At 42.6% G+C, this 23,529-nt stretch overlaps 1 protein-coding gene across 5 annotated transcripts in view; it reads right to left on the reverse strand.

The window, feature by feature from the left end:
* The window catches only part of cdc42bpb (CDC42 binding protein kinase beta (DMPK-like)), a 218,261-nt gene that overhangs the window by 21,143 nt on the left and 173,589 nt on the right, over positions 1–23,529 (reverse strand). For all 5 annotated transcript variants that reach the window (XM_086003023.1, XM_086003027.1, XM_086003025.1 and 2 more), the window contains 9 exons: positions 11,430–11,528; positions 7,002–7,076; positions 6,575–6,680; positions 6,159–6,295; positions 5,329–5,468; positions 4,325–4,406; positions 3,446–3,662; positions 3,286–3,348; positions 2,414–3,010 (listed from right to left, as the gene is read on the reverse strand). In XM_086003023.1, the coding sequence (XP_085859149.1) occupies positions 2,414–3,010; positions 3,286–3,348; positions 3,446–3,662; positions 4,325–4,406; positions 5,329–5,468; positions 6,159–6,295; positions 6,575–6,680; positions 7,002–7,076; positions 11,430–11,528 (1,516 nt within the window). The remainder of the gene's footprint in view (positions 1–2,413; positions 3,011–3,285; positions 3,349–3,445; positions 3,663–4,324; positions 4,407–5,328; positions 5,469–6,158; positions 6,296–6,574; positions 6,681–7,001; positions 7,077–11,429; positions 11,529–23,529) is intronic.

The raw sequence follows: 23,529 nt of genomic DNA on the forward strand, positions 1-23,529 counted from the left end.
GGCACTTCTGGCTGAAGATGGTTGCAAACGCGTCAGCCTCGTCTTTTGTACTCACGTGCTGGGCTCCACCATCATTGAGGATGGGGATATTCATGGAGCCTCCTCCCCCCGTTAGTTGTTTAATGGTCTACCACCATTCACGACTGGATGAGGCTGGACTGCCGAGCTTTGATCTGATCCATTGATTGTGGGATCGCTTAGCCCTGTCCATAGCATGCTGCTTCCTCTTTTTCACATGCACGTAGTCCTGTGTTGCAGCTTCCCCAAGTTGACACCTCATTTTTTAGGTATGCCTGGTGCTGCTCCTGGCATGCTCTTCTACACTCCTTATTGAACCAGGGTTGGTCCCCTGGCTTGATGGTAATGGTAGAGTGAGGGATATGCCAGGCCATGAGATTACAGATTTTGTGGAATACAATTCTGCTGCTGCTGATGGCCCACAGCGCCTCATGAATGCCCTGTTTTGAGCTGCTAGATCTGTTCTGAATCTATCCCATTTAGCATGGTGGTAGTGCCACACAACACGATGGAGGGTGTCCTCAGTGTGAAGACGGGACTTCGTCTCCACAATGACTGTGCGGTGGCTACTGCTACCAATACTGTCATGGACAGATGCATCTGCGACAGGTAGATTGGTGAGGACGAGGTCAAGTAGGTTTTTCCCCTCGTGTTGGTTCTCTCACCACCTGTCACAGGCCCAGACTGGCAGCTATGTCCTTCAGGACTCGGCCAGGAGTTGTGCTACCGAGCCACTCTTGATGATGGACATTGAAGTTCCCCACCCAGAGTAAATTCTGTGCCCTTGCTACTCTGTGCTTCTTCCCAGTGCTGTTCAACATGGAGGAGTACTGATTCATCAGCAGAGAGAGGGCAGTAGGTGGCAATGAGCAGGTTTCCTTGCCCATGCTTGACCTGAAGCCATGAGACTTCATGGAGTCCGGAGTCAATGTTGAGGGCTACCAGGGCTACTCCTTCCCAACTGTATACCACTGTGCCGCCACCCTTGGTGGGTCTGTCTTGCCAGTGGGACAGGACATACCCAGGGATGGCGATGGAGGAGTTCGGGACATTGGCTGAAAGGTATGATTCTGTGAGTATGACTATGTCAGGCTGTTGCTTGACTAGTCTGTGGGACAGCGCTCCCAATTTTGGCACAAGTCCCCAGATGTTGGTGAGGAGGACTTTGCAGGTTCGACTGGGCTGGGTGTGCCGTTGCCGTGTCCGTAGCCGGTGCCGAGGTCAATGCCGGGTGGTCCAGCCGGTTTCATTCTTATTATTGTGTTTCGTAGCGGTTTGTTACAACTGAGTGGCCATGTCAGAGGGCAGTTAAGAGTCAACCAGATTGCTGTGGGTCTGGAGTCACATATAGGCCAGACCAGGTAAGGACAGCAGATTTCCTTCCCTAAAGGACATTAGTGAACCAGATGGGTTTTTACGACAATCGAATAGTTTCATGGTTACCATTACTGATGCTAGCTTTTTTATCCAGTGACCTCTGCTGGAAAGTGTACGTGTGGGTTTTTTGGGGGGAGGAAGGGATAAGGCTGATGTTTTGAAACACATTCTGACACTGTCTAGACTTGTACATGAAGAGTGGGCATTTGGTCAAGTACCAGAGGGATGTTATATCCCATAAAACTGTACCCTGGCATGAGTCACCAAAGGTCACGGAGGAGAAAATTAGGGCCAAAATGTCAACAAAAAAAGTCAATCATATTTCCTGGTACCCATTAAATTTTTTAAAGTTATTCTGATGGTAAAACTTGCTCCTTAAGTAATAAGTTAACTAGCTATCTGCATTTCAGTGTAATATTATTCCAACAGTGTTGGACGAACGTAAAAAAAGAGATATGAAAACAGGAGAAACCTGAATTAAATGGGCATTTAGCATTTTCTACCCAGATATAAATTTTAAAATATATGCTTGCGCGTCAGCTGTAATGAGAGTTCTTTCTTGATTGGCGCTTTGATGGCTGTTTGAGGAGACAAATTACTTGCATCTGTATTCGGTTTCAAAGAGTTATTTAGCTAACTGAACAACCTGAATCGGTTGTTTGTTGTAATATTCTGCATATTAAATACATTGTTTTAGTACAATATATTTTGGATGGATGCTTGAGAGTGCTTTACGCACCCAGTCTTTTAACTAGAAGATAGTAAAAAAAAAATGCGGAATACATAAAACCTTTTTGAAACATAAATCCCACAATGTTAATTCAATTGAACACTCAAATGCGTAATCATTAAGGATGGTTAGAGGCAGTTTTGGAAATTTGCAGAAGTAATGCATTTAAGGGCTTCCTACAATTGGCATATGAATACTAAAGTGAGAAAAGATGTGCATAAACAGAAAAAACACAAAAAAAATACACGTAATGGCAACTGGTGCAATGAGCAGAAAATATATACATACCACAGGCGACAGGAACCGCAGGCCACATCAGCTCTTGCATTCGTGACCTTCTGCCTTGCAAGTCCACATATACACCAACATGGCTAAAGCAGAGCAAGTACTCTTTATTGCTAAGCTGCACAGCACAAAGAGCATCAAAAGGCTGCTGTGAGAGAAATGCAAGTGATGAGTCCATTGGATTTACAAGGTTAATGGAAGGTCCATCTCCCTGGACATTAAGCAGCGAAAATCCAGAAGGGTAGCCAACACAAAGTCTTTCTTCAAAGACTGTCATCCATTGCACATTGCCTAGGGCCTGGACTTCATTGAATTTCTTGTAATAAGGTTTAGTTCGGCTAGTTTCATAGCACAGGACTTGCCGTTTCACTGCCACAAAGAGACAGCTCACAATACCCTGCCGCAAAGATCCAGAAACCATAGTCTGGCAGCCTTTTGTTTCAGCGAGTTTAATATCAAAGGTGGTCTCAGGTCCATCAAAAGCAGCCCACGGATAAAAATGAACATGTCGGTTTCGGCCACAAATAAGGACAATGAGATTTTCTTTGGGTATAAGCTCAATCTGGTAGACTTTTTTACAGTCAGCTGCTCGAACTATCACTGCAATCAGAGAAGATTTATTATATACACTGCAAAATTTCCTGTGTTCAAAATTTATAATAAATGTAATTACAGTACATTTTTGATCATTTATTAAGTCTTCAAACCTTTCTACACTTAGTAGTGTGCCAAATTTACAAAAGTTAATTTCTACTGTTTCATCTTTTACAGTCAAACATTTTTTGAAACCAGCAATATTGTTCAGTTGCAATTACTGAATTAAAAACCACCTAAAACTCAAATGAAAAAAGGTAAATTGATATTTAGTAGCTTACTATCGCGTGTTAGCTCTATCGCATACAGTCCTTCCTCTGTGCCCAGAGCTATACGCTCACGATCTAGGAGAAACACAAAAATTGAGTTTTGAATTTGTAAAAATTAGTATTAAAATTTATAGTGTTATTATCCAAAGAAGAATACATCAGTTATTCATACCTATAACGGCAGCAGATAAACTTGTTTTAATAAAAGGCAGTGTACTATCATATGCTTCTTGCGGAATATATATAACTCTGTTTCGAAGTTTATTTTTTTGTAGGATATTCTGCAATCCTTCTAGGATTCCAACCCATTTCCGCTTCTCACTTTCATTTTCTGTCAAGATAAGCAGTGAACAGGTCTTGGATGGCGAGGAGAGTAGCAAAGTTGTCACCTGCAGAACAAAAGTTGGTGTAATTATATTTGTGTCGATGATACAGGTGCAATAAACTAATCATCCTCCTTTCTGGGTGTAAAATAAACCAGAGAGATTTTGGATTCTTCTACAAGAATACAATATACTGCCTTTTCATGTCACTGGTTTTAATAGTTTCCATTCTACTCCTTCAACACAGTGTATTGGAATACCGTGCCACTGGACTTTTTCAAAAATTCTCATTAACAGGAGGGATGTCAGTGTTGGAGAATGAAGTGATATTCAGATTTTGAAACAGAATTCCAGCATTAAAGCAAGGTCAGATGAAAGCAAGAATCCCACTGACTACCCCAACAATATACTTTTATGACCATTCTGACAGAGGCTGCCAGTTTAGGGATAATCTGTAAAAGTACACTGACTCATCAAAGTCACTTCATGTAGGAATCTCTCAGATGCCAGGCAAAGGAGACTTTCATCCCTGTCATCTAAGTTGGATTTGAGCCCAGGTTCCATTACTCCTCATTCAAATCAGAATACAGATTAAGAGCTTCCAAGCATTACCAAAACTTCCATTCATATTTCATATATGCCCATTAGGTCCAATCTCAATGTGGACAATGCCAGAGAAGAACCACAAGAACTGCATAATTAAAATTTATTGAGATATTAATGCTAACCTTGAAAATGCAAGGAATATCCTTCCGGGTAGCATGAATTACATCAGATGCAAATACCGAACTCACAGAAAAGGCTTCATCTCTGCAAATAAAAGTTTAATAGCATTAATCACAACACAGTTTAGATTTGATTGAAACATCATATTAAGTAAAGCTGGGGGAGAAAAGTACAGATTTTACAAAAGGTATACACTCTCCCTACCAGAGGTCAAGTCTCTAGCTTTCTGTCTAGGCAGCAGTATTCCAGAATGGAAGTCAGGCACAGAGGTTGAGAACTATCGAAGTTCAGCGTTGACTAGTTTCAGAGATTTCCTAGTTAGTGAAGTGAGATGAGCCCGCTAACAAAACTAGTGTAATGTGTTTTGTCATTTTCTATGTTCTGAGAAGTGTTAGGAGATAGAATTAAATTTGCTGTAAACTTTATTATTGTTCACATATTACATGCAAAATAAATCAGTTTGCTTGTCTACAATTGGCCTCTTCTCATTACAGTATCAGTTCCCCTTCCACAAGGCAGGAGAAACACATGCGAGGTCATGTGTGAGATTTCAGTATCCAGTTCATACAATGAGGATTTCATGGTCAGGACATCCAGGTCACACTATCGCATGTCTAGATATTGAGCAGTCAAGGTAGAGGATGGTAAGGGTTTTGAGTTCTGCTTACAGCAGTGCTTAGTGATGCAGAACCCAAGAGAATATTGGTGAAAATCTGAAATTTGTAATGTTTAGGGTTCATAAATCAATGGAAAGCTACAATTGATGAGTCATATTTAGATTCATTCCAATTAAAAGTGTCACGGAAAATCTTTATAAAATGTATGGTTAGGTTGCGTAACTGTCAAGCAACTACCCACAAATCAATGGATGGATACTACTGGAATCCAACTTATCCCATTGCTTCCTTGGATGGAAAGGAGGGAGAATGAGAGAGTCAAAATACTAATAATCTACTCTGCATTTTATCCATTAATAATTTTACTATTTCTAAATCTGAAAACTTACCTTAAATCCAGCACCAGGCTAGCAACAACTCCAGGCTGCATAGATTTACCTTCAGCTACATCGTACAGAAACAGCTTACAATCACAAACCACTGCATATGCTCTTTGCCACCCTTTCTTCACCCCTGTGGGCTTAGGAACCTGAAGTATACCAATAAAGGGAATAAATAAATAAAAAATAAAATGATCATGAAATTTCAACAAAAACTTTTGCACAAGCCCCTTTGAGTTTTATTTTGAACTTTTACATGGTCAATTGTCTTTTCGAAATCCGTTTTGCAGCTTTTTCTTATCTTTCTACTCCACTATTCAGATTCAGACAACTATCCCTTTCAAAATTTATTACAGTTACAAATTTTGTAAAACAATACACAATATTATCATTTAAGAATGAAATACCCCAAAAGCGCATCAATGGCGCATCAAACCTGAACATCTACAATGAGGATTGGAAGGCTATTTGAACATTGGGATCAAGGTTGGTTATCTATCACAACTGATACAATTCTCCATCATCTACACGAGTAATAGTCTGATTGGACAACCTCTCCCCATGTTTGTGTTTGACCTGTGAACTACTGGGAGCAAGCAGCACTGTAAATACTGTAATAGTATTCAAAATTGAGTAAATTAACATGGACCATTTTTCAAAGTGACAATTGTGTTTATCAATGCAACACTTGTCTATCTATAAACCCTAGCTCTTTCAGCCCAGTGTTAATCCTACCAATGTGTTAATAGTGAATATATACTGTGAATGCACGTGTGTAGCAATCTGTGTAACATTTGCCATAAATTCAACATCTTATCCAAAGAGTTTTGTTTCCATACCTTTACATAGCCTTTGTAAGCTGTTCCTATCCCCCTCTGAACATCTATTCCAAGCGGCCTCTTTGCCTGCTCAGATGGAATAGGGCATACTTGAGGGGCACTGTCCTTGCATAGGACGTGGCATATAAATGAGCATACTATGGAACAAAAAAATTATATTGAGGGGTATATCTAAGAAAAAGCACATTAGATTTTATTGCAATATTAGTAAAATTGAGCATACTGAACAGAAGTTTAGATATTGTCTGACTACACAATTTATCACTCAACTATGATATCACCATTTTGTTGAAACAAAAAAAGGTGCAAAATTACTTTCACAAGTTAAATTTGCATATTTTATACTATAAATATCCAACATTAAATCTCAAGAATGTCAAAAGCATTAGAATAGATAATACTAATGTATCACTCACCATCGCAGGCATATCCCTGTCGTACTAAACCCACCATTAGCGATGTACAATGGCTACACTGTGTAGGGCTCGAGAAATTTCTGATACTGACCTGATGGGCTTTAGGCTGAGGAATTAGAGAAAGGTACAAAATTGGACATCATAAACTGACATAGCTGGGAGCTGGGTTTTTTAAATAAAAAATAGTTTACATCTCTACTGAATAGGATTGAGTGAACTAGTTCAATTTTCAGGTTGGTTCGGTGCAAGCTGAATTTCAAACTGTCCTTATGCACTTTTACTTTTGTTGCAAACATTTTACAGAAATAATCCTGAAATATGCAAAACTTGGCTTGAGGCTCATCAACTTGACCAAATGCAGATGAGGCTTGGACTTCTAGATTAATGCCTATTCCTGATGACTACATAAAGTATATAAAAAAATTACCTTAGGCAAAGGAGTAGGCTGTACAAATATAGGAGATGTAGCAGCAGGAACAGTTTGCTGGGGTGTTACTGCCTCCTGAAATTTACAAAAAAAAGCAAATATTAAGTTGTCGTAAACTACCAGGTAGTCATAAAAACCCATCTGGTCACCAACGTCCTTCAGGGAAGGAAATCTGCCGCCCGGTCTGGCCTATAGGTGACTCCAGACCCACAGTAATGGACTCTTAACTACCCTCTGAAATGGCCTAGCAAGCTGCTTATTTAAGAAGGTGGCTCACCACCACCTTCGAGGGTAATTAGGGATGGGCAATAAATGCTGGCCTTATCGGCGACGCCCACTTCCCATGAATGAAAAAAAAGGCTCATTATTTCAACACTAGTGACAGAGCAATATTAACTTTTCTGTTAATTTTTGCCAGTCAAATTAATATTACACAGTCAGTTCAGGCAGCTTTGAACACTATTTTTGAAGGGGCAACGCACAGCATATTGGTATACTAATACGCAGTGCCAGACTGAGAGGATGTTTAATCCTCATGCCACTAGAGGGCCAATATCCCTTTAAAAAAAATCCAATCAAGTACGTTGTTGTTTCAGGTCACACAATATTCAGCCACTATTCATAATGTAGCATATACTGTCTCAGATTTTAATGTAACAAATTAAAAATTGAATTTGTTCTTTAACTAAAATTATGGCACCTCTGCTAGATGATGTCACGTAAGCCTTCTGGTGACACAAATCAACATATTCTATGCCAAAAAGGTTCAACTGGCAATTCAGTACAAGACTCCTGTAATTACTGTAGCCTTGTACCGAGATCTCATCCTGATTTTTGGTTTTCAGAGATCCTCTTGCGCCAGACAACATACATAAACTATCACATTTTATAAAGCTAAGTCGCCCTCATTTTATACATGAAAACATCCAGTATCTATGGCCCATATTTTCCAATGCCTATGGGTGTACACACACCCGTAGGGACATCGGAAATGCCGGTTTCAGGCATGTGAGGCGCATGCGTTGAAAACCGGTATTTCTGATCTGTCAAGAATGCTCGACAGATCGGACGCCAGCCCTAGAGAAGACCCTCTGCGGGCTGATAGTTCCGCTTTCTGGAATTCCTGGAGCGTTTACGGGATGGTTTCCTGGACCAATATGTCGAGGAACCAACTAGAGATCAGGCCATCTTAGACTGGGTATTATGTAATGAGAAAGGATTAATTAGCAATCTTGCTGTACGAGGCCCCTTGGGTCGGAGCGATCATAATATGATAAAATTCGTCATTAAGGTGGAGAGTAAAGTAAACTACGATGGTATGAGGCGCGAGTTGGGTAGGATTGATTGGGGAATGTCACTCAAAGGATTGACGGAGGATAGGCAATGGCAAACATTCAAAGACCGCATGGATGAACTACAGAATTTGTTCATCCCGGTTTGGCATAAAAATAAAACAAAAAAAAGGTGACTCAACCGTGGCTAACGAGGGAAATTAGCGATAGCATAAGATCCAAGGAGAGGACATATAAATTGGCCAGAAAAAGCAGTAAACCTGAGGATTGGGAGCAGGTTAGGATTCAACAAAGGAGGACAAAGGGATTAATTAAGAAGGGGAAAATAGAGTATGAGAGTAAGCTTGCAGGGAACGTAAAAACTGACTGTAAAAGCTTTTATAGATATGTGAAGAGAAAAAGATTGGTGAAGTCAAGCGTAGGTCCCTTGAAGTCAGAATCAGGGGAATTTATAATGGGGAACAAAGAAATGACAGACCAATTAAATACATATTTTGGTTCTGTCTTCACAAAGGAGGACACAAATAACCTCCCAGAGATGTCAGGGAACATAGGGTCTGATGAAAGGGAGGAACTGAAAGAAATCAGTATTTGTAGGGAAATGGTGTTAGGGAAATTGACGGGATTGAAGGTCGATAAATCCCCAGGGCCTGATAATCTACATCCTAGGGTACTTAAGGAAGTGGCCCTAGAAATAGTAGATGCATTGCTGATCATTTTCCAACATTCGATGGAATCTGGAACAGTACCCATGGATTGGAGGGTAGCTAATGTTACCCCACTATTCAAAAAAAGGTGGTAGAGAGAAAACGGGGAATTACAGACCAGTAAGCCTGACATCAGTAGTGGGGAAAATGCTAGAGTCCATTATAAAAGATGTAATAGCAGAGCACTTGGAAAACAGTGACAGGATCGGACAAAGTTAACACGGATTTACAAAAGGTAAATCATGCTTGACTAATCTACTGGAATTTTTTTTGAGGGTGTAACTGGTAAAATAGATAAGGGAGAACCAGTGGATGTGGTGTATTTGGACTTTCAAAAGGCTTTTGATAAGGTCCCGCATAAGAGATTAGCGTGTAAAGTTAAGGCACATGGGATTGGGGGCAAGGAGAACTGGTTGGCAAAGAGTTGGAATAAACGGGTCTTTTTCTGAGTGGCAGGCAGTGACTAGTGGGGTACTGCAGGGATCGGTCCTTGGACCCCAGCTATTCACAATATATATTAATGATCTAGACGAGGGAACTAGATGTAATATCTCCAAGTTTGCAGACGACACAAAGCTGGGTGGGCGTGTGTGCTGTGAGGAGGATGCCGAGAAACTCCAGGATGATTTGGACAGGTTGGGTGATTGGGCAGAAGCATGGCAGATGCAATATAATGTGGATAAATGTGAGGTTATCCACTTTGGTGTCAAAAACAGGAAGGCAGATTATCTGAATGGCAATAGATTGGGAGAAGGGGAAGTGCAACGAGACCTGGGTATCCTTGTGCACCAGTCGCTGAAGGGGTATCCTTGTGCACCAGTTGCTGAAGGTAAGCATGCAGGTGCAGCAGGCGGTTAAGAAGGCAAATGGTATGTTGGCCTTCGTGGCGAGACGGTTTGAGTACAGGAACAAGGATGTCTTGCTGCAGTTGTACAGGGCCTTGGTGAGACCACATCTTGAGTATTGTGTGCAGTTTTGGTCGCCTTATCTGAGGAAGGATGTTCTTGCCATGGAAGGAGTTCAGCGAAGATTCACCAGGCTGATACCTGGGATGGCAGGAATGACGTATGAGGAGAGATTGGGTCAATTGGGCTTGTACTCGCTGGAGTTTAGAAGAATGAGAGGGGATCTCATTGAAACTTATAAAATTCTGACAGGACTGGACAGACTAGATGCAGGAAGGATGTTCCCGATGGTCGGGGAGTCCAGAACCAGGGGTCACAGTCTAAGGATAAGGGGTAAGCCATTTAGGACAGAAATGAGGAGGAATTTCTTCACCCAGAGAGTGGTGAACCTGTGGAATTCTCTACCACAGAAGGCAGTAGAGGCCAATTCATTAAATATATTCAAGAAGGAGTTGGATATATTTCTTAAGGCTAAAGGGATATGGGGAGAAAGCAGGGACAAGGTACTGAATTTGGATGATCAGCCATGATCTCATTGAATGGCGGAGCAGGCTCGAGGGGCCAAATGGCCTACTCCTGCTCCTATCCTCTATGTTTCTATGGAGAACGTCCGCCCGCAGAAAACCCTTAGAAATCTTACGCCTGGTAAATTACGGGCCTATATATTTCCTGAATATCTATTAAAAAATTAAAAATCTTACATCTGTTTGCAATCACCGTCAATTTTTTCCATCTCAAATTCTGATGTCCATAATTATAATAGAAAAAACTTGCCATGCTGTAATTACACCTGCCTGCCAGTGGAGGTACTGCTGCACCACTACTGAGAGAGCGTAATTACAGCATGACAAGTTTACAATCATGCTTCATGATTACATCTCATTACTTCAAGAACGGGCAAGGCTGAGCAGGCTCCAGTGGCCCGCGAGTTTGGTGGGAGAAAAAAAAAAACAGGTCGACACCAAAAGGTGCAGACTGCATCATACCAACCCACTCCACTGCTCCGCCACCACCCCACCCCCCGCCTACAATAATGTCCTCGATGGCTTAGTGGGCAAAAGCACTGCCCGGTGTAACACTATAATACTATGCAGACCAGGAGAGCTGGGATTGATTCCCAATCTGTGCTAAATTAGCTAGGTGGCAGTTGGGGTAGCACAACTCGGCTCAATGCCACTGGGCTAGGGAAGAGTAAATAATAACAGCTCCTGTTTACTACCTGGTCACCTTTGATGTAAGAAGTGTGTTTATGCAGATGTTATGCAAGAGGATGAAGGTTTGGCTGCAATTCCCTCCCTGGTAAAACAGTCTGCCGACCGAGGTTCATACATGAAAAATAGCTGAAGCTGTACCCAATAAGGCTCAGCACATTCAGAAAAGCAGTAAACTGGGTTGGGAAAGGCATAAGAAATCAATTTTCTTGGGAGAATATTATACTTCATATAGTGGCTTAACAGCATTTGCAAAGCTAAATTCTTTGACATAAAAGATTCCTCTCAGTGCGACAGGTCTTACAGTACTTACATCCCTCCGTTCCAGATTACTAGAAATTGATGGTGATGGAGATTTGGAAGATGCTTCTGGTTTTAGGCCCCCTATATCAGACTCACTAATGGAACCACTCTGTAGAAATAACACATTATTTTTTTTTTTTTTTTAAACAAAACGATGCTAAAGAATCTCTATCAAATTAATGCTTTAATTGAAAAAAATCAGTTAAGATAATTTACTTTCTGTTCTGTAAAAAGATCAAATCTTTACAAAATTTCATTAAAAATTAAGTTATAAAATATTGTACCCTTGCAACATTCTTACAATTATTACATTTCCGATGTTATAATGCAGTGAATTACAATTATGAAGACTTGCGTTTTTGTGACAAAAAGGTACACAAGGTAAATGTGTTTGAGAAATAACTAGAGTTTAAGATGGAAGCTACTTTTCCTCACTAAACTTCAAATGGAAGCTGCAGGCCAACTGTCTGCAAGACACAGGAAGTTTCTTCGATCCATAGATCAGCAAGGATGCAGAAGTTTGGGACTAGATGCTAACCAAATTATTGCACCTTTTATTTGTAGATTTCAAATGATGCCAATCAGACGCAAGAATGGTTTTAATTGTTGGCAAGTGCCAAAGTATGTGGACAAATGCATTACATCCTAAATGGCTGAACCATCAAGGGGGCGTTGTTCTAGGAAACATTCAAATTATCCATTGTATAAAAGCATTAGGAGGTACTGACTAATAGCTGCCTTGCTCATTAGAAAGAGACTTGCACTTCTATAGCATCTTTTACAACCTCATGACATCCCAAACCAAGCAAGTACTTTAGCTCTGTTGTAATGTGGCAAACACAATAGCCAATTTGCACAAAGCAATGAAATAAATAACCAGATCATCTGTTTTCGGTGTTGGTTGAAGTATAAATGTTGGCCAGGACACCAGGAGAATCTCCCCTGCTCTTCTTCGAATAGTACCGTGGACATTTTTACATCCAAAGAGAAGACGACTTGGTTTAATGTCTCATCCGAAAGACTGCATCTCCAACAGTGCAGCACTGCCTCAGTACTGCACTGAAGTGTCAGTCTAGATTATGTGCTCAAGTTTCTGGAGTGGGACTTGAACCACAACCTTCTGACTGAGGCAAGAGCACTACCACTGAGCCACAGCTGACACTAACATGTAATTCAAACATCTACCAGCTTAAACGTGATTGATGCATAGCTTTTTAATCAGAGGCTTTATGGTTGTACAGACCACACTTAATTTGAAGTTGCTTAATTCAAATTAACTTTTAATTTGAATTGAAACTGCAAAAAAAGCTATTTAATTTGCTTAGTTTGAATTATCAGATATTTTGATTTTTTTCAAGCAAATACAACTGCATACAGGAGTACACTCATATATACTCAAGATTTCTTTCAGTATCTTTAATTCAATTTCTGCAACTGACGCTTGGACTCCGTGGCATAGGACACTGCGGTAGTGTATGTACCTTTAAGGGGAGAACTACTTTTTACAACTCCTGTATACTGTAGCACCGGCAGTGACCACACCTGTATATACACCCTGAGTAGGGATCTGTACGTTAGTTTTAGAGTAACCCTCATTCAGTAAATACCTGTTGAATTGTTCCTGCAGTCTCGTGTCTAGTTATTGAAGGACACACTACATCAAAAATACACGGATCTAACAGTGGCGACGAGGCAGATTCGAACCTACCTGCAACTCTGCATTACCTCCCAGGGATTCTCTCCTGGAGAACAGTGGAAGAAAGTGGAGGCCAGAAGCACGGGCATCGACCACGAGCAACCGCCCAGTCATCCAGCAGAGATTGAGCATCGCAGGGGAGGCTGTTGAGAGCTGGGCTTGGTTCTCCAGTCACTGTGGTCCAGCGAAACGGGCTGGCAACAGGTACGGCGCAGACCCTTCCCGGACAGCGGCGGCTAGAGCCGACCGACGGCACAGAAAAGGCCGAGCAGCGTCGATGGGAGAAAGAGAGGGTAGAGCGCACAGGGCGCAGCCGGTGTTCAGGACCGAGCGGCGTCGACGGGAGAAGAGAGAGGGTAGAGCGCACAGGGTGCAGCACCCGGTGTTCAGGACCGAACGGCGTCGACGGGAGAAGAGAGAGAGGCGCGAAAGAAAACGCGCATAGCGCAGCCGGTGTTCAAGGGCCGAGCAGCCGCAGCGGAGAAGAAGGGAGAGCGCGGGGAAACGCCATTTTGACCTGCAGCGGAGAAGGGAGAGCACGGGAAAACGCCATTTTGAGCCAGTCTAACCACACCCAGGGATGCCGAAGAGTGGCAGTATCACAGCATTCGACAATGAAGTCGAAGATTGGACGACATATGTCGAACGCATAGAAGTGTACTGCAAGGCGAATGAAGTGCCAGATGAGAGGAAAGCGCTGGTATTGTTGAATTCCATGGGTGCAAAAACGTATGGCTTACTGCGAAACCTAGTAACCCCAAAGAAGCCAGTGGACAAGGATTTTGGAAACATAGTGTCGACCCTACAGAACCACTTAAACCCCACACCGCTGCTGATAGCAGAAAGATTTAAGTTTCACAAAAGGAACCAGCATAAAGATGAAAGTAATGCTGAGTATTTAACGGAACTGCGTAAGCTATCGAAACACTGCCAGTTTGGAGCGGGACTGGCAGATACCTTAAGGGACAAGTTTGTGTGTGGGCTTCAAAGTGAAGGAACCCAGAAACGGCTTTTATCTGAAAAGGACCTTACGCTGGAAAAGGCTTTCAGCATGGCAGTATCACACGAAGCAGCCGCACGGGGCGGTGCAGAGATACAACGGAGGCCGCAAGAATATGGCACAAATGAAATGTTATACGGAACAGTGAAGTGTTATCGCTGCGGCAGAACAACACACGACCATAATGATTGCTGGTTTAAGGACAAAGTGTGCAGACAGTGTGGAAAAGTAGGACACATAGCAAGAGTCTGCAGGTCGGGAAAGAAAAGCAGCAGCAAGAAATCTCCACAGGAGAAGTACAAGAAGGTACATAAGGTGACGGAGAGTAGTTCAGACGAACAGAGAAGTGATACAGACTCCGGAAGCAAGGAGCTGGGTTGTCTGAAACTACATAAGGTGATCCAAATGGAGGATCATCAAACTATCTGGGTCACGCTCAAGATAGCTGGAGTCCAAGTGAAAATGGAATTGGACACAGGATCAGCCCTAACAGTCATAAACCGAAGGGACTACAAGCGGCTATTCTCACATATACCCTTGAGAGATACAGAGATTGTCTTGAAGACGTACACGGGGCAAAAAGTCTACCCCAAAGGAAAAATAAGGGTGAACGTTGTATATAACGGTAAAGAAACACCAAAAATGGACCTATATGTATTGCCAGATGGAGGACCACCACTACTAGGACGTGAATGGATCCGGAAGATACAGCTAGATTGGCATTCCATACAAGCACTGACTGTAGATGCCAAAAAGGATGACAACGCCACACCTGGACGACTGTCAAAAATGCAAACTGATGCACAAGAAGTGTTCCAGGAGGGACTTAGAACACAAAGGCATAACAGCGACGATCAAAATAGCCGTCGAAGCAGAGCTGGAAGGTTTGGAACGTTCAGGAGTACTGTCCAAAGTGGACTGGAGCGAGTGGGCCACACCCATCGGTTCTGTAATGAAGAGGTCGTTGAGTAATACGCCTGGGGAACCAAAGAAAGTTCGCATCCGTGGGGACTTTAGGGTGACAGTGAACCCAGTCCTTCACACGGTACAATATCCGCTTCCGCGGATTGAAGATATTTTTGCCTCGCTATCTGGAGGGAAACGCTTCACTAAGATTGATTTGGCCCAGGCGTACCTGCAAATGGAGGTGGAAGAAGCCTCGAACCAGTACCTCACGATCAACACTCAAAGGTCTCTACCAATACAACCGGCTGGTGTTCGGGGTAGCATCAGCTCCGGCTATTTGGCAAAGGGCAATGGATCAAGTCCTGCAAGGGATTCCAGGGACCCAGTGTTATTTGGACGACATCCTGGTCACAGGCGAAAATGACAGTACTCACCTTGCCAACCTGGAGCAGGTGCTCACTAGATTGAAGGAATATGGGCTCCGAGCAAATCGCCACAAATGCGAGTTTTTCCAGAAGCAGATCTCGTATTGTGGCCACGTTATTGATGAAGAGGGGTTACATAAGTCCCCTGAAAAGATTGAGGCAGTAGTCAAGGCTCCAGCACCGGAAAATGTGTCACAACTGAGGTCGTTCCTCGGGCTGGTGAACTACTACCATAAGTTCTTGCCGAATTTGTCTACAGTACTACACCCACTGAACACCCTACTGCAAACGGGGGTACCATGGAAGTGGAATGACAAATGTAAACGAGCTTTCCAGAAGTGCAAAGAATTGATCACATCAAAAGAGGTGTTGGCTCATTTCAACCCAGCACTACCAATTCGGTTGGTGTGTGATGCATCTATGGCATTGGAGCGGCGCTGTCGCACAAGTTCCCGGACGGCTCGGAGAGGCCGGTAGCCTTTGCGTCTCGGTCACTAACCTCAGCCGAGCGTAACTACACCCAGATTGACAGGGAGGCCCTCAGCCTAGTGTGGGGAGTGAAAAAGTTCAACCACTATGTGCACGGGCAGAAGTTCACTTTGCTGATGGACCACCAACCAGTTGTCTCCATCTTTAATCCAAAGAAGGGCGTGCCGGTGATGACTGCGCAACGGCTACAAAGATGGTCCCTTTTTCTAGGGGCGAACCAATATGAAATCGAGTATAAGGGCACGAAACAGCATGGAAACGCTGATGGGCTATCACGCCTGCCACTGCCTACTGCGGAGGAAGCACCAGCAGTGGACCCTGTCGAAATATTTCATTCGACTATAATTGAACGCTTGCCAGTAACTAACGCTGATATAGAGAAGGAGACCCGAAATGACCCGACACTGTCTCGGGTATATGACTTGACGGTGAAGGGATGGCCAACACATGGCGACTCACTGTTGCCAGCATTCTCATCCAGAAGAGAACAGCTGTCAGTATGCCAGGGGACCTTGATGTGTGGATCCCGAGTGGTAATTCCACCCAAGTTAAGGGAGAGAGTGCTGAATGAGCTTCACGAAGGCCATCTGGGAGGGGTAAAAATGAAAAGCCTTGCTAGGGCTTGTGTGTGGTGGCTGGGGATCGATCAGCAAATCGAGGACCTGACAAAGAGCTGCTCAGGATGCCAGAAGGTCCAAAATGCACCACCACATGCCCCTCTACACCCATGGGAGTGGCCCTCATCTCCACGTCAACGGGTGCATATTGATTTTGCTGGTCCATTCATGGAATCAATGTTTCTAATAGCCGTGGATGCGCACTTGAAATGGCCTGAGGTGATCAAAATGTCATCCACCACCACGGAGAAAACTATTGCAGTCCTACGGACCATATTTGCCAGGAACGGCTTGCCAGAGCAGATTTGCTCTGATAACGGACCACAGTTTGTGTCCGAAGAGTTTCGAAGATTCATGAAAAGGAATGGGGTAAGGCATTACACATCCGCCCCGTATCATCCAGCCACAAATGGATTGGCTGAGAGGTTCGTACAAACCTTTAAGAAAGCAGTAAGGGCCATGTGCGATGACGACATTCCACTGCAGCATAAGGTGGACAATTTCCTGTTAGCCTACAGAAATGCGACACATGCAGTCACCAACCAGACCCCGGCCATGATGTTCTTTAACCGAAGGTTGAGATCTCGTCTGGATTTGCTCAGACCAAATGTACGAAGAGATGTTGAGAATAAGCAATTCCAGCACATCAATGAGAAGCCGACAAGGAGCTTCACTGTAGGGCAACCAGTCTTGGCCCGCGACTACCGAACAGAGAAATGGCAACCAGGAACGATATGCACACGGCAGGGGCCACTAATGTACACAGTGGATGTTGGGGAGAACATTGTGAGACGCCATGCTGACCAGATCCTAGAGTCACAGGAACGAGTGAACCCCATGTCTCGCACACCTGGTGATGAACCCGACATACAGGTAGCATCTACCCCAGAAACAGTAGCATCGGAAGCTGATGAACCAACTGACGACAGGGGGCCTCCGCACCAAGAACAAGACACTCAGGAAAGGCGCTATCCAGAAAGGATCAGGAAGCCGCCCCAAAGACTGAATTTATAAATGGACTATTTTCAGTTAATGTGCATGTTAAAAGTGTTAATTGTTAAATGAATGTTATGGTACTGTCAATCTAAAAGGGGAGGAATTGTAGTGTATGTACCTTTAAGGGGAGAACTACTTTTTACAGCTCCTGTATACTGTAGTACCGGCAGTGACCACACCTGTATATAAACCCTGAGTAGGGATCTGTACGTTAGTTTTAGAGTAACCCTCATCCAGTAAATACCTGTTGAATTGTTCCTGCAGTCTCGTGTCTAGTTATTGAAGGACACACTACATCAAAAACACACAGATCTAACAATTGCCACTTATAGCTTTGTGCTGTTAAAAACCATTATAAACTTTATCCAAAAGTCTGATCGAATGAAAAATGTAAAAAATAATTTCCAAAATTTTTTTTAACCCCTGGTTATCTTGCTTCCGTGCAATTTGTCAATAAATCTATTGGTTTTCATCTGAATGCAACGGTCTGACAGTGTGGTATGTGCCACCTTTCAGATTAGACAGGAGAAACGTGGCTGGCATCGCACATGGCTTTGGATGCAAAATAATGTGGCAAAGGGGTAATAGGGTTAGTCCGGTGGTATGTTATCCTAAAGTACAGATATCAGTTCAATGGAGACTTGATTTGCTTAAACTAAAACTGCATTTTTGCATGGCAACAAGTTAAAAGCGAATTCTTTATTATTTGATACAGGTGAAATATACAGGAGGGATTCAGCAAATCTTTCCAAAATTGGCACTTGACTTATAAAATACTCAGCTTGCTAACTTTTCATAGAAAGTTACAGCACGGAAGGAGGCCATTTCGGCCCATCGTGTCCGCGCCGGCCAACAAAGAGCTATCCAGCCTAATCCCACTTCCCAGCTCTTGGTCCGTAGCCCTACAGGTTAGAGCATCCCAAGTGCACATCCAAGTACTTTTTAAATGTGGTTAGGGTTTCTGCCTCTACCACCCTTTCAGGCAGTGAGTTCCAGACCTACACAACCCTCTGGGTGAAGAAATTTCCCCTCAAATCCCCTCTAAAACTTCCACCAATTACTTTAAATCTGTGCCCCTTGGTTTTTGACCCATCTGCTAAGGGAAATAGGTCCTTTCTATCCACTTTATCTATGCCTCTCATAATTTTATACCCCTCAGCTTCCTCTGTTCCAAGGAAAACAGACCCAGCCTATCCTCATAGCTACGATTCTCTATTCCCAGCAACATCCTTGTAAATCTCCTCTGTACCCTCTCCAGTGCAATCACATCTTTCCTGCAATGTGGTGACCAGAACTGCATGCAGTACTTTAGCTGAGGCCTAACTAGTGTTTTATACAGTTGAAGCATAACCCCCCTGCTCTTGTATTCTATGCCACGGCTAATAAAGCCAAGCATTCCGTATGCCTTCTTAACCACCTTATCTACCTGGCCTGCTACCTTTCGAGATCTCTGGACATGCACTCCAAGGTCCCTTTGTTCCTTTACACTACTCAAGTGTCCTACCATTTAATGTGTATTCCCTTTCCTTGTTAGCTCTCCACAAATGCATTACCTCACACTTCTCCAGATTGAATTCCATTTGCCACTGTTCTGCCCACCTGACCAATTTATTGATATCTTCCTGCAGTCTACAGCTTCCTTCTTCAGTATCAACCACACAGTTGATTTTAGTATCATCTGCAAACTTCTTAATCATACCCCCTATATTCAAGTCAAGATCGTTGATACATACCACAAAAAGCAAGGGACCTAGTACAGGAAACTGTGTGCTATCCGGAGGCGAACCATCCGGCAAGCTCGAGCCACCAGCAAAAATCAGGAGCTGTTTTTTATTCTTTTCGTTTCTTTTCTTTGCTTTTTTTGAACAGTCAAGCTCTGCAACATCTGTAGCTAAGCAACAGCTTCAGCTAGAAACGCTACAGAGACGCTTGCCGACTGTTTAGAGGCTGTTGCTAAGGGTTTGTTGATTCATACGGAGATGAAAATCTCCGTATGTTTCAACATTAGCTCTGGAGTGTACGGCAGTTTTGAGGGAATGGCAGCAGCTCGGTCCCATCGGTGCCGGATAGCACAAAGTTTCCTGAATTGAGCCCTGCGGAACCCCACTGGAAACAGCCTTCCAGTCATAAAAACACCCATCAACCATTACCCTCTGCTTCCTGCCTCCGAGCCAGTTTTGAATCCAACTTGACACTTTGCCCTGGATCCCATGGGCTTTTAACTTCGTGACCAGTCTGTCATGTGGAACCTTATCAAAAGCCTTGTTAAAGTCCATATACACTACATCAAATGCACTACCCTCATCTACCCTCCTTGTTACCTCCTCAAAAAAGTCAATCAAGTTTGAGAGACACGACCTTCCCTTAAATCCGTGCTGACTATCCTTGATTAATCCATGTCTTTCTAAATGAAGATTTATCCTGTCCTTCAGAATTCTTTCCAATAATATTCCCACCACCGAGGTTAGGCTGGCTGGCCTGTAATTACTCGGTCTATCCTTTTCTCCCTTTTTAAACAAGGGTACCACATTAGCAGTCCTCCAGCACCACACCTGAAGCCAGAGAGGATTGAAAAATGATGGTCAGGGCCTCTGCTATTTCCTCTTTTGCTTCGCTTAACAGCCTGGGATACATTTCATCCGGGCCTGGGGATTTATCTACTTTTAAAGTTGCTAAACCCCTGAATACTTCCTCTCTCACTAGGTTTATTTCATCTATTATTTCACACTCCTCCCCGATAGCAATGTCTGCTTCGCCCCTCTCCTTTGTGAAAACAGATGCAAAGTATTCATTAAGAACACTACCGACGTCTCCCGCCTCCACACACAGATTACCCGCATGATCTCTAATAGGCCCTACCCTTTCTTTAGTTATCCTCTTACTCTTAATATATTTATAAAACATCTTAAAAGGCAAAGTAGAGAACTACAGTGTGTTAATGCATGGCAGTGTGTGCAGATTTTCAGAGGACTATGAACCAGGTAGCTTTAGTGAAGCAATGAGCTGAGTTTGGCAGCACATGAAGGATGTTTGCATGACTTTGTTTTCATGTAGTGGCTTCCTGTGTTACTTTTTGCTGGCAAGAGGACTCTTCTCTACCCAAACCAACACAACTTCTAGTTTGTGGATGTTGATTTTTCTCCACTCTAACTTATAAACAGTAAGGCGCAATTTTTGTTAATACCTGATTTAATTGGAGATAGTTTAGATTTATGGTAGGTTTGTGTGTACCAGATGGTGTATTGAAAGAATATTTGTTTCCTGTATGTTAGGATTTCTAAGTTGTTTATCGTGACCTTGAGTAGTTATCCTATCTTGTTTGGTCTTTATGAATCACATTTTGTCTTGGTCATTCTCTTTGTTTGTTATCTAAGTACAATGTAGATCTTTCTGGTCAGCTGTCACAGTATAATGTGTGTATGTTGACGGGGTCTTTTGTTGAGTGTTTGTACTGTGCACACTTTTGACGTTACTTCTTTAAGTCTCCTGTGCCCATTTTACAGTGGGGTTGGTGCCAGAACAAATTGAACATTTGTGGAACTGTACTTGCATAAACTTTTCAGGAAATGAGACCACCTGTGAACACGATGCCATTGGTTTTAACAAAATATACACAAAAACCATCCTCTCTCTTTCCTCCTTGGTTACCTCAAGGATGTGATTATATAGCATATACTCCATAATCTTGCTTGTTATTTAGTCTCAAAACCTCTCACTTTCTGTCTTGAATTTCATTTGCCACTGATCTGCTCATTGACCAAGCCTGCGCAAGTTCCTTTGGAATACTGCACATTGGTCACTGCACCCAATTTAGTGTCATCTGCAAACTTAGACACCTGGAACAATATTCCATCCTCCAAGCCATTCATAAAAATTATAAACAGCAACAACACTTGTGGGACTTTAACAACTGGTTTCTTTTATGATTTTCATATACTTCATTTTTTAACATTTCTTTTTTACTTCCATTTAGCTACAATAGTAAGCATTCAAGAGTATCCATTTTATAGGTCTTTGTCAGCTGTTCTGCCAGTTCTGCAATTGTTGTTTGCTACTGTATTATCTATTTTCCTGAAGTAATTCCCTGGTGTGTCAATTAATTTAATGTAGCTGGTAGTTAGTTTTCATAACCTTGTTCCAGATCATATCATTTTTGGTGTGTGCAGCCATGGTTTTGACATTGACTGTAGTAAATGTCTGTGTTTTCTTGTGGGATTTTTTAAAAAGCACTGACGACTATGTCTAGTTGTCTGACATGTGCTTCATTTTGGGTAGTACAGTGAGGAAAGAAGTAGCTGTCTTAGTGAAAGCAGAGTGTGAAAATATCTTGTGAAACATCAGAGAGAACAATTCAATTGGAATTACTTTTATGTTTTATTATATTGCTCAAGATATCAGATTTAGTGTATAAAAGGCATTAATAAGGAATAAAATGCCTCAGGAGCCAAGAATCTTGAAAAACCCCTCATAAAAAGGGTGAATCATTATCTGTACTTTCATTTAAAAAAAATAACCATAGAACAAAAAATGGACAAAACTTCATACTACAATGGCAGAAGAACTGACAGCAGTGAGTGGCACCAAAATATAGCTGATCCCAAAAATATTTAGCAGCAATACAATTTGGTGAGAATAAATATTTGGTTGGAAATAATTTAGGAAGTGTATTTTAGAAACAATAATGGCCCAGAATTTGCAGTGGGTAATAACAGTGCTCGCTGCTATTGCCCCTTTGAAACAGACAGCAACTTCAGGATTTAGTGCACCCCAACATGGAAATCCTGAAGTTGTGGTCAGTCATTCACTGCTCCGACACTGGCTGCGTTGTCGCCCCCCCCGCCATCCCCCCCCATAGCTGGCAATCAGTGTAATCTGTGAAATCAGGGAAACTGACAAAAACTTTGGCTTTTCTGCAATAATATCACTGTTAAATACCCCATTAAAAGTTAGACCTTGTTGGATTAGGTGTAACTGGGGTTTTAACAGTGTATTGGCTGCTAAACAAATGTTATGGGCCCGAAAAACTAATTTTAATTTTGGAGAGTGTCAAATTTACCATTTTAATAAAAATTACAATTTTAAGAAACTTTAAAAAAATGATTTAAAAAAATGTTTGTTCATCTTTATTTCAGGTTTACCTTTTCCCTATATGAAAGCCCCAATCTTTGTTTTGCTCTCTAACATTTTTAAAAAGTTAGAATGAAAGGAGCTTGCTCACTTCCTGGTTCTCGGTCTGTGACAATTCTGCATTGTGATTGGGTGCTTGGACAGCTTGTTGACGTCACAGCAGCTCGCATTAGGGATTCCCCATTAACTTGCGCTGATTTCAACTGCATGTTGGAAAAAACAAACTACTCGCCACAGTGATTGCAAGGTCTTTGTGGGGAACTTACTTTGGGGCCAGCGGCAAACGCCTTTGGTTTGCTGCTGACTGCAAATTACAGGCCAATGTGCTACGCTTACGCACTGAAAATTGTATTTGATTGAAGGATGGAGAGACTTGCCTTCTTCCCTTTCTATTAAGCCCTTCTTTGCCATGCACCTTCCCTGGCTGAGGGGGTAGGTAGTGAGTTGCACTAAAACTAAAATGCAATGAGAATTGAGAATAACCCACGGCAAAACTCCTTCAATTTTCCCACCCTCCCACTATGTTGGAACATACCTGTTCAACACCTTCCCACTCCAATACAGCTGAGAATTCACCATACTCTATGGCAATAGTGCCAGCCGTGGCACAGTTGGTAGCACTCTCACTTCGGAGTCAGAAGGTTGTGGTTGTCCCACTCCAGATACTTGAGCACAAAAATCTAGGCTGACACTCTAGTGCAGTAGTGAGAGAGTGCTGCACTCTGAGGTGCCGTCTTTCAGATAGAAACATAGAAACACAGAAGGTAGGAGCAGGAGTAGGCCATTTGGCCCCTCTAGACTGTTCCACCATTTAATGAGATCATGGCTGATCATCCAAATTCAGTACCCTGCCC

Source organism: Somniosus microcephalus, chromosome 12, assembly GCF_052327205.1.
Source record: "Somniosus microcephalus isolate GS21.2 chromosome 12, FLI_Smic_1.0, whole genome shotgun sequence".
Lineage (NCBI taxonomy): Eukaryota > Metazoa > Chordata > Chondrichthyes > Squaliformes > Somniosidae > Somniosus > Somniosus microcephalus.